Raw genomic sequence first — 11,179 nt, forward strand, 5'->3', positions numbered from 1 at the left:
ATAATAAGCAAGCCAGCCAAACAGACTTTACTGGAAAACGTTCCTGTGAACAGTATACCTTTGAGCCCTGGTATGGGTCTGGGAAGCAGGTAGGGTTTCCCAGGATGGCCTGACAGAATCTGTCACCTTTTGACCTAGTTTTACATATAGAGTAGAGTTTTGGTTGCAACTATACTGTTTTGAAAGAAGGGAAGAACTTTGAACTGCCAACAGTCATTTTAATCTTCCCAGCCGTGTAAGCTTGCTTGAGTTTGACACACCCACTTACCACATTGCGGATAACTTGTCAGTTTAGTCACAGTGTTGTGTACTAATCTTGTGTGTGCAGCTTTTCAAAGTTCTTTTCTTTTCCTTCCCCAGTCTTGGTATTACTACTGGAGAAACACTAGCTGGTAGTAGCCATGACTTTTTAAACCTATTATTCACAACTGTCTTTGTAGGACAGTGACTTTATTTTGTTTCTTTTTTTTCTTTTTCTTTTTGCCAGTCCTGGGGCTTGAACTCTGGTCCTGGACACTGTCCCTGAGCTTCTTTTGCTCAAGGCTAGCACTACCACTTGAGCCACAGTGCCACTTCCAGCTTTTTCTGTGTATGTGGTACTGAGGAACCGAACCCAGGACTTCATGCATGCTAAGCAAGTACTCTACCACTAAGCCACATTCCCAGCTCTCCCTGAAACTTTTTTCTCCAATAAACCATCAGAAAGCTGAAAATGGCACCATGGCTCACATGGTAGAGCGCCCCATGAACAAGGGGAAAAAAATCAAAATGTCACATGGTAGACAAAAGCATTTTGGAGAGCTTTTTCTTTGGTAGCTATATCACATTTGGGTATGTTTATCTCTTCTATTCATTGACAAATAATTTAGAGTACTTTGAGTATGTTTATCTCTTCTATTCATTGACAAATAATTTAGAGTACTGGCTATATCTGGTATATTTCTAAAAGCTGATCAAAAAGAAGGTAAGGATACAACTTAATCAGATTTGTTTTATTTTCCTGTAAAAATGAGTCTTGAGTCAGGTATGATGTCTATAATCACAGCACTAGGGGCTGGGAAGGTGGCTCAGTGGTAGAGCGCTTGCCTTGCATGCCTGAGGCCTTGGGTTTGATTCCTCAGCACCACATAAGCAAAAAAAAAAAAGGCTGGAAGTGGCACTGTGGCTCAAGTGGTAGAGCGCTAGCCTTGAGCTGAAGAGCTGAGGGACAACGCCCAGGCCCAGAGTTCAGGCCCCACAACTGGATCCCCCCCCCCCCCCAAAAAAAAAAAAAAGAATATAATCACAGCACTGGAGAATCACAAACAAGGGAATCAGAGTTAAAAGCTACCCTGGACTCAGTGGAGAGAATGTTTTATAAAAAAAACAACAGTGGCCGGGCGCTGGTGGCTCACGCCTGTAATCCTAGCTACTCAGGAGGCTGAGATCTGAGTATCGCGGTTCAAAGCCAGCCCGGGCAGGAGAGACCGTGAGACTCCTATCTCCAATAAACCACCAGAAAACCGGAAGTGGCGCTGTAGCTCAAGTGGTAGAGCGTTCGCCTTGAGCTGAAGAGCTGAGGGACAGTGCCTAGCCCCAGAGTTCAAAACCCACGGCCGACAAAAAAACAAAAAAAACAGTGAATCTCAACTGAGCAAATTAGGAAGTGATTGTTACACATGTTTATTAACCTTTATAAGATTTCTTTTTTCACAGTTTTGACAGATTGACTCTTTTCCTGTCCTATGTTTTTGCTTATAAATTATATGTATAGTGTGTTGAAGTTAATTTCTTTCTAAATTCAATATCAAACTAGAATTGAGTATGGATGTGCACGTGTGTAATTCCAAGATCTTTATGGGCTGGAGTGAAAGACCAGCCTGCATTTGTGAATTCCTGAATGGGGGGGAGTGGGGAGGCTGTTGGAGCTGACAGACACATTGTTTAACATACGGTGAGAGAATTGAAGCAACAGCACATCTTTGGGTTTCCAAAGGTTAGATGCGTCCCAGCGTTGACTTTGTGGTTCCTGGCGCAAGAGTGAAGACTATAACCCTGCATGCTGTGTGGTTTGCATTGTTAACCCGAGTTTGCTTGTCTGTTTCCTAACCCAAACAGAGCGTCCGAAGCCATGATGCATGTAGTGTGTGTGTGCTGCAGCTGGAGTGGGCCCCAGACCAGGTATTTATAGACACCATCCCATTTGTCGCCTGTGATTTCAAAGTCTATCTGGAGCATTTTGGAAGTTAGTCTCTACTGTTCAATCTGGTTACAACTAGCCTTGCACATATGTTTGAATGTATGTTGGCATGTATGCATACATAAGCATAAATTGCTTTTAAAATTTTTGTTGTTGTTGTTGTTACTAGAATAGTGGGAGGGAGGTGTCCTTTGTACAACTTCTACATCTCACTGTCGTGAGTAGCATAGCAAGGGTGTTGGTGTCACAGCACCTGGTCAATGACGACTATGCTTTTATGGATTCCATGAGTCCCTTGCCTCTGAAAAGCAGCAAGCTCTTTTTTCATAACATTGCACATGACTACCTGGAATTAAAGGGCAGAAATTTTCATTCTTTTGAAGTGGAAACTTAAGCCTGATGCCTTGTCCAGGATAACAGAGTCACTTACATAGGCAGACCCAGTATGGTAATACACTACTACAATCCCAGCACTCTAGGTGCTAAGGCAGAGGAATCAAGAGTTAAAGACCAGTTCTGAGGATGTAGACCAGTGGTAGAGAACTTGTCTGGCAAAGTTCAGTCCCTAGCATTGTAAGAAAGTTAAAGGCTAGCCTGGACTACATAGCAAGACCATGCCTCTAAAGTAATTCAGGGTACAAAGTAGATGAGACATTTTATTTTCCCATTAACCTATGATGTAAATAAGTAAGATCAGTGTGTCAGCATGAGAAATTAGGAGGAAGAAAGGTGATCTTTCAATGAACTGAGAACTTGAGGGGTTTGGAGACTGGTTATAATTTGTAGCATCTCCTCTCTGTTCCTTTCCCTCTCTCACTTTCTCCCCCTCTCCCTTCATCTCTCCCTCCCTTTTCCTCCCTCTTCCTTTTCCTTTTCCCTTTTCTCCTCCCACCTCTACCTCCCTATAACAGGTTAAAAGTAGGCACAATTTAATCTTAATACCCATTTCCTCCTCTTCTCCTAATCATCCTATAGTACTGACCCAGTCCTCTCCTACAGTTAGAGTGGGGCCAGTGGACCTGGCTGTCTCAGCCTCAGGAGGACTGCAACTGCTCTCGTAGTGAGTACAGAGTCTACCGGCTGTGCCACACACACATTACATACATGCTTGTCTGTGACTGGCATGCCCGGGCCACAGTGCTGTTTTCTGTTAACAGCAGTTCAAAGTTACAGAGTTAACCTATCAATTAGAATGATAAACTAATACCTAATACCTTTCTAGATCCAAGTGGGTATTGTTTAAACTGAGACAAGTGCTATTTCCCTTTTTACCACTAAATTGTAAGATAACACTATTTCCTAAGAAGTTGAGGACTTTCTCACAGTGCTTGATTTTGAACTGTTAACCAGTGTCTGGCTGGAATATTTTAAGACATTTAAATCATAGGTGCATTACTTCATGACTTCGTAAGTGAAGGTCAGACTCTTACTTTGGACATCATAACATTTGAGTTGCCCTTAAGCCTGATTATTGTGTAATGTGATGGGCCTTGTTAGCAGCCATTTGACTTGTAGTTTAAAGCATGACGTTGCAATATGTGGTAGGAAGGTGGTTGTGATTACATTTGTTTGATCTTCAGCTTTACTTTTGTTGTCTGACTTAAGATGATCACATAGTTTGACCACATTTTTTGGGAAGTGTGAGTAGCAATACAATTTAATGTTTACTTCTCTATCTTCTGGAAGTCTCCAAATTTTTTTCTCTTTATAACTGTCACTTCTGAATATATTAAGCAGTGTTCTCATCTGAAGCACTCATTTTTGTGAGACTTGCTCAGCTGCAAATATTCTCAGAGTTTACAATATGTTCAAGGAAGCTGGAAATGTAGCTTAGTGGTAGAGTGCTTGCCTACCACGCGTGAAGCCCTGGGTTTGATTCCTCAGAATCACATAAACAGAAAAAGCAGAAAAAAAAAAAAAAAGAAGTGCCGCTGTGACGCAAATCGTAGAGTGCTAGCCTTGAGCAAAAGATGATCAGGGGCAGTGTCCAGGACTGGCAAAAAAAAAGAGAGAAAATACCTGAGGAGCTTATGGGAAATGCAAACTTCTGAATTGGCTTCAAGGATGGCACCTCAGAACTCACATGCTCACCAAGTCATCTCAGGTGTCTTAGGGCAAGTGGTAGAGTAAACACACTTGAAGAAGCTATTCCTGAATTTTCGATTCATTGAAGACAAAGATGCCTATGTAGTGTCACTGGTCCCAGTACTCAGGAGGTTGAGGCAGGAGGATCTGGAGTTCCAGGCCAGCCTGGAATTCAGACATCTGTCTGAAAAGAACAACAAAAGCAATGCACAAGCCAAGTGTCCTTCAGTCCTGAGTACCATCACTGTAAAGCCATTCTGTAAAGGCTTACTTAAACAGTCACATTGAACTACAATAAACAAGTTTATTAAGAATATGCCTACTTCTTACTCTGCTTCTATGATTTTAAGTTGTTTATTATAGAACTTTTGTCTTAACAAGCTTGAGGTCCTAAATTCAGTCCTCGGTGTTGGGAAAAAAATTGTCCAGCACAAAGATACTTGTATATATTTCAAACTCAACATGAATAAGAGAAACCTGAGTTTTAAGAACCCAAGTTGGAATCTCCTGTTTAGATTTGTATCCTCTGGTAACATAATGGCCTTTATTACCTGCTTATTAATCTCTTTCTTTCCATTTTGTTAACAGAAAAAAGTGGTAAAGAATCTACCTCACTGGGAATGTCATCGTTACCAACTTCAGATGGATTTAACCATCCAGCTCATTCTTTGGGACAGAGTCCTGAGATTGATAGTCCTCCGAGTCTTGCTCGCTCTGTCTCTGCTTCAGTCTGCCCTATCAAGCCCAGTGACCCAGATAGCATTGAAACTACAGCTGTGAAGGCTGTGAAGGCTTCAGCTGAGTTCCACATGAATTCTAAAGAGAAAGACACTCTTTCTCCACAGGATCTTCCTGACCTCGCTCCCTCAGCAGACCAGACTCCAGTTATGCCTTTGCATAATTCATCTGAAGAAGCAGTCATTACAGATACTCTGCAGAAATCTGAAAAAAACACCCAGGGCCTCGAATTTTATTTCCACACAAGACAGGAAGCTAGTTTATCTGTCACAACTACTACCATGCATGAATCACTGACATTTGTAGGTGAAAAGAATTGGCACCCAGAAAATCAGAGCCTGAGTCAAATGAATGGCCTTCAGCAGCACCACGAGCCAGGGAGTGAACAACATGAGGTGGCACAGCAGAGAGCTCCATGGGACAGAGGACACCTCTGTGACATGGGGGACCTTGAGCTTCATGAGGAAAGACAAGAACAGCCAAAATTTGCTGATATGGAAGCTGCAATGAAAGAAGCTGGGCATCAAGAGAGTGTCCTTCCAGGTGCAGGATGCTTTAGCTGCTCTGATGCAGACATTCTGATGGAAGTAGATGTCGTTGAACAGTCCCTAACTACTGTGCTTGATTCAGCAGGCCATGTGAGCACCAGGATCAAGAACACTGACGTATCGGATCTTGCCTCAGATAGTCTTTCAATGGAAGTAGAACCATCAAAACAAGACTCCTCAGAAAGTTTCAGTGATTCCATCTGCACTCAGGATTTGCAGCCAGCTGGAATTAATGTTGAAATATCTGGAACAAATAAAGAATATGGCAATTACTCCCCCTCTTTAAGTTGTCAGCCCTCCATGGAATCAGAAGAATCTTGTTCATCTGTAACAGCAGCCTTGAAAGAACTTCATGAACTTTTGGTCATCAGTAGTAAGCCAGCCTCAGAAAATGCATCTGAGGAAACTACCTGCCAATCAGAAACAGTAGCTGAGGACCAAACAAGTATTGAGGATCTATCAGAAAAGTGGATCCAGTGTGAGCATCTGACCCACTGTGACCAGTGTCCTCAAGTCTCCTGTCACCAGGCCAGTTCTGATGGCCTATCAGTGAAGACAGGAAACTTAGGCTTAGAAGATGGAGAAAATACTTGCTTTGGAGGTCCAGGTGGCGATCAGTCAGCTGACAAGGAGGGGGTCCCCAGGTCTAGGGGGTCAATAAGCGAGAGGAGTTCTGATACTGTAACTTCAACTAAATCATCTAACCAATTACACTGCACCTTAAGTATTGTCCCTGGTGAAGGGGGTGAGGGGGGTGCACTCAGTCAGACTTCTGAGCAAACTAAGTCTTTGCCCTCCGGTTTCATACTGGTTAAGGACTTGGGTCAGGGTAGACATAATCCAGCAATAGCCAGGCCTGAAACTGGAGAAAACATCTCTCCTGAAGCTACAAGGTCATTGCTTGAATTGGAACCACCTACCAGCCAGCCACCATCAAGTCCCTCCACTCTTCCACCATTCATCTTTCCTGCTGCAGATATTGACCGGATTCTCCGTGCAGGCTTTACTTTGCAGGAAGCACTTGGGGCTTTACATCGAGTTGGTGGAAATGCAGACCTTGCACTTCTTGTTTTGCTAGCAAAGAACATTGTAGTTCCTACATAACTATGGGAAATGGGCTAGACCGTACTTCATTCCCTTACACAAACAAAGCTCTATATACACACATACACACTCACCACATACACAGTATATGTAGAAACCTGCAAGCAGAATGTTGAGCCAGACTTTTTTTTTTTTTAAGATTTTTTTTTCCGGCCAAAGTAATTTATGATCTCTTGTCTGATGATTTTTTTGTCTATTCTACTTGTTAAGATTTGGGCCTTTTTAAATGTATTGGCAGTTATGTGCATACAAAAGCTTTTTATTCTCATTAAGATGATGTATTCTGGAATAAAATGAATGGTTTTGTGTATAGTATACCATTTTAGAATGAGAGTGAATGCTTTGAAAAGCATGAGAAATTATGAAAACTCCTACAACCCATGCAGCTAGAAACAGATCCACTTCCACACTGGCTGTGTGTGTGTGCTGTTGACAGGGTACAGTTGATTGACTCAGTTAAACTGTCAGTTTAGAAACTTAAACAATCGTTTGGTGTTTGAAATTAATACCCAGTGTCTGTGTATGATGATTCACCAGTTATAACAGGAAATGGAAGATAATTCAATAACTCCTAGAGTCCTATGTTTTTATTTTGTGTGCTCAGGGTTTGATATTTTAATAGGGTGAGTGGGAGGGCTCAAAATTCCTCCTATATAGGGGTCACAGGCTGCTGTGTGGATGGATGGCTAAAAATCTTTCTTAACATTGGGTGGGGTATATTATAGGGGAATTAACTGAAAAAGTGGTGCTACCCAGATTTAAAAGGGAACAGGGATAAAAAAACATTTGCATTTAAATGTCAAGGACTGGGTAAAAAATAATAGCCTAAATAAACACTGGAATTTGCTTGAGATTGGGTTTGCTAGCCTCTCACCAATAACACCTCAATACTATATGACTGATGAAAAGGGAAGTTCAGCTAATAGGTTGATTACCAACAGCTGATCTCCTTTTTAACTCAACCTTTCCTAGGAAAATGATCAAGGGCTTAGTGTGTGGATCAAGTGGTATAATAGCCCTTTGCCTTGCATGCTCAAGGCCCTGAGTTCAAACATGAATATCATCCTCCCAACCCCAAAGAAGTTCTTCCTTCTGAAGAAATTTTGTTTGAGCTATAATCAGAGGTAAATAGTGAAGTGTGATATCTATCACCATTCATCTTGGTGCTTGGGACATGGGCTGTTCAGCAAGTGTCCTTCATGGCAGTGGAAATAGTCAAGCAGTTTCTGAGTCAAGTGGCCTTTGTAGAGTTCTCCCTTTCTTTCCTCAGGAGTTTCTTTTAAGCAAGATGCATATTTGTATTTCCCATGTCTGGTTAGGGTGGGGCATACTATATAGGTGTATGTATTGTGGCCTTTTTAAATGTAAGGACTAGCCCTTGGAAGTCATTGTCCTGCGGGCCCCACTGTGCAATAATCCTGCTAGATAGGTTTTGGGTAATTCTTTCCTGGAAAGTAAACTCTTAGGGACTAGCAGGATTCTGGAATCTTGCTTTTCTTGAGAAGGATAATTCTTGGTTCCAAGTTAATCATTTTCACCATGTTTGAAATAGAAGCTTTGAAAGAGTGATCTCTGTCCTTAGTGCTAAATGATATTGTCTGAAATCTCATTTTCTGAAAGTTGGTTCTTCCTGTCAAAATCCAAGTCGTCTAACAATTAAATGGAGGCTTGTATCTCAGGAGTTGTTTCTTTGGAACTTTACTGTGGGACACTTGTCTATCCCGGTTTCCTTTTTCTTCCTTCCCTCCCTCCCTCCCTCCTCGCTCTCTTCCTTCCTTCCTTCCTTCCCTCCTTCCTTCCTTCCTTTCTTTTGTATTGCTTGTGTGTGAAAACAGCAGCAGCATGGCAAGTCACTTAGATTCATCATGATCCTTTCTCAAGTTACAGAATGGGTTGACAGGAGTTCCAGTTTACTGCTTTCCAGAGGGCTCTCAGAACAGATTGGTCAGTCTGTCTTTAGGATAGTCTTTTTAGACAGCCTTGTGTTACTGCCTGTCCTACACCAAAGATGAAAAAATGCACAAATCATAGGATTTGTCTGCCAGTTTTTAGAACTGTGATTGTAGTTAACTAGTTGGTGCTTGTGATTGAAGTGAAATCCAGCAGCAGTACAGTGGGAGCTTGAATTTGCTTTAGGGGCGATGATTTGGGAGTGTATTTTAAGCTTACTACTGCTCTCTGGGTGGGATGGATGGAGGAATCTCACCCAAGGTTCTTCTCCAAAGGCCTTCTGTGTGAACAGACCAAACTCTGCCACTGTTCAGCAGATGTCACTAGATTTTTACAATGTGCAAGTTTGGGGCAGTCCCAGGTAGAGTATCTAATATCAGTCTGGCAAAAACCTCTTTACAATAGCTTTTCTCATATATATATATATATATATATATATATATATATATATATATATACATACACACATATATATAATGTATGTATATATATATACACACATATACATATATATAATGTATGTATATATATACACACACACATATATACACATATATATGAGAAAATTGAATAAGCCTAGAATTCTTGTTAAGAATACTTTGAGCTTACACTTACCTACCAAATATCTTGTCCCTTTTGATCTTTTTTTATTGAACCTATAATTGCTTTTGATTTCTTAAATGTTTCCAGCACATATTTTAAAAAGTAGTTAATTGTTAGCATTCTGAATGACAAATTGAGCAGTTATAGAATGCAAAGTACATTAAAGGAGATTACACTAGGTAGGTGAACAGCTTTTATCCTGTGTTTAACACTTTATGATTCTGGAAGTGCAGAAATTTTCGTCAACTTCTAAGAAGATCAGATTGTGAACCTGCCTGGTTGTCCACAGAACATAACCGGCAAGGGTGAGTTGTCCTGGACAGCTCCTTTGCCGTAGCCAGCCACAGGCAGCTGGTGAATAGCTTGTCTTCAGGGATGTCTGTTTATTCACCAAAGAGGATTTTCCTGTAAAATGTGTACTATATCCTTAAATTGCGTCCTGTGTAGAGAAGGTGCCGTCAACCATTCCTAAGCTGTAGATTTTTGCTTTTTGACTGTTAAATCATTTTATAACTATGGAGGCCTCAAGATCTCTAGCCAGAAGCTTCCATCCAGCAGGATGTGCTTCATCTAATGGAAAGATGATCAGTTACTTGGCAAGGGAAGTTGAGATGGTGAGTGAGTGTGTGTGAGTGTGCGTGCATGTGCGTGTGTGCATGCGTAAGCTAGCTTCTGTACCCATGTTCTCCAGAGCTCCTTGCCTCTATGTACAAGCTGGAGATACAACCCTGTGGCTTTCCCCAAGCACCCCCCTAGCACCAGATGCCTAGGAATGAGATTTGAGACTTTGTCACTGTTCTTATGATAATCAGTGAACATGGAGTCTGATGGTTCTTAAATCTTTCTATCTAGTGAAAGCTATAAAAATTTATTTGGTTGACTCTTCAGCTCCTGTCTGTACATATCACATGCATCTGGTGATGATAGCCTAGAGTTCATCTTCCAAAGGCTCAAAAGCAAAAAAAAGTTTGTTCTACCTATATATATATATATATATATTTTTTTTTTTTTTTTTTTTTTTTTTTTGGGTCCGGTCGTGGGGCCTGAACTCTGGGCCTGGGCACTGTCCCTCAGCTCTTCAGCTCAAGGCTAGTGCTTTACCACTTGAGCCACAGCGCCACTTCTGGCTTTTTTTCTTTTTGCTTATGTGGTGCTGAGGAATCGAACCCAGGGCCTCAGGCATGCAAGGCAAGCGCTCTACCGCTGAGCCACCTTCCCAGCCCCTGTTCTACCTATATTCTACATGGTAATTTTATCCTGCATGTATGCCATACACTGCCTTGCAAACCACTGGCCAGGACAGGCAGCTCATTTTCCTTGCTTCCTGGAAAGGGAGCATTATGGTTGAATTGCCATGTTTGAAACTTCCCACTGGTCATAGATCCTTAGGCTAAGGAGCATAGGGGTGAGGCTCAGTGTGAGAGAGTGCATGTTAACGTGTGAGGCCTCAGGTTTGATTCCGAGCACCAGAGATAGCTAATACATAGCTAAGAGAAACTAATGAATTTTGCATTCTGCAGCACAAATAAAAAGTTCTCGTGAATTTGGTGAGTGTAGGCTGTGACTGACTAGAAATCGGGATGTGCTTCTGTGGAAGATGAGAGAGGCCTCCTCAGGAATGTTAGGAATTTCATAAAGACGGCTTTTTTTTCCTTCTTTCCTAAGAATGAATGCCAATTCCTCTTCAGCACAGTGAAGCTCAAAGCCTGTCCTGAGAACTGTGAGTGAAGCCCCCCCCTCAAGCCTTCAATGGTACTGGAGCCCCCTGTAGCTGCTACTAGGAGCCTTTGATGTACTTGCTTTTCTTTTGTGCCTTAGTTTCTTTGATTAGCAGAGACATCAAGTTGTGGGGAATGGAAGTGGGGGGAAGGGGTTTAAAGCCCTACTGGAGGTGGAGGGCCTCAGGAGATATGGCCCTTGGGCTGGCCCATGTCACTATGACAAGCATCAGATAGTTCCAGATAGAGAGGAC

General features: G+C 41.9%; 2 protein-coding genes across 3 annotated transcripts in view; both read left to right on the forward strand.

The window, feature by feature from the left end:
• Window positions 1–2,160, forward strand: part of Ddi2 (DNA damage inducible 1 homolog 2) — a 35,814-nt gene extending 33,654 nt beyond the window's left edge. The window contains exon 9 of one of the 2 annotated variants that reach the window (XM_042669699.1): window positions 2,098–2,160. In XM_042669699.1, the coding sequence (XP_042525633.1) occupies window positions 2,098–2,114 (17 nt within the window). In that variant the 3' untranslated portion in view covers window positions 2,115–2,160. Of the gene's footprint in view, window positions 1–2,094 lie in introns of both variants that reach the window. The other variant, XM_042669701.1, reaches the window with a different exon arrangement.
• A 2,724-nt stretch (window positions 2,161–4,884) lies between these two features.
• Window positions 4,885–8,332, forward strand: Rsc1a1 (regulator of solute carriers 1). The gene has a single exon (XM_042669697.1). It carries the CDS (start codon window positions 4,885–4,887, stop codon window positions 6,652–6,654), a length of 1,770 nt encoding a protein of 589 aa, XP_042525631.1. The 3' UTR covers window positions 6,655–8,332.
• The last annotated feature ends 2,847 nt before the right edge of the window (window positions 8,333–11,179 follow it).

Source organism: Dipodomys spectabilis, unplaced genomic scaffold (assembly GCF_019054845.1).
Source record: "Dipodomys spectabilis isolate Male_0828 unplaced genomic scaffold, ASM1905484v1 ptg000504l, whole genome shotgun sequence".
NCBI lineage: Eukaryota > Metazoa > Chordata > Mammalia > Rodentia > Heteromyidae > Dipodomys > Dipodomys spectabilis.

What these genes read in the sequence shown, in the direction of transcription:
- Rsc1a1 (XM_042669697.1), top strand. Translation starts at nt 4,885, where the DNA reads ATGTCATCGTTACCAACTTCAGATGGATTTAACCATCCAGCTCATTCT.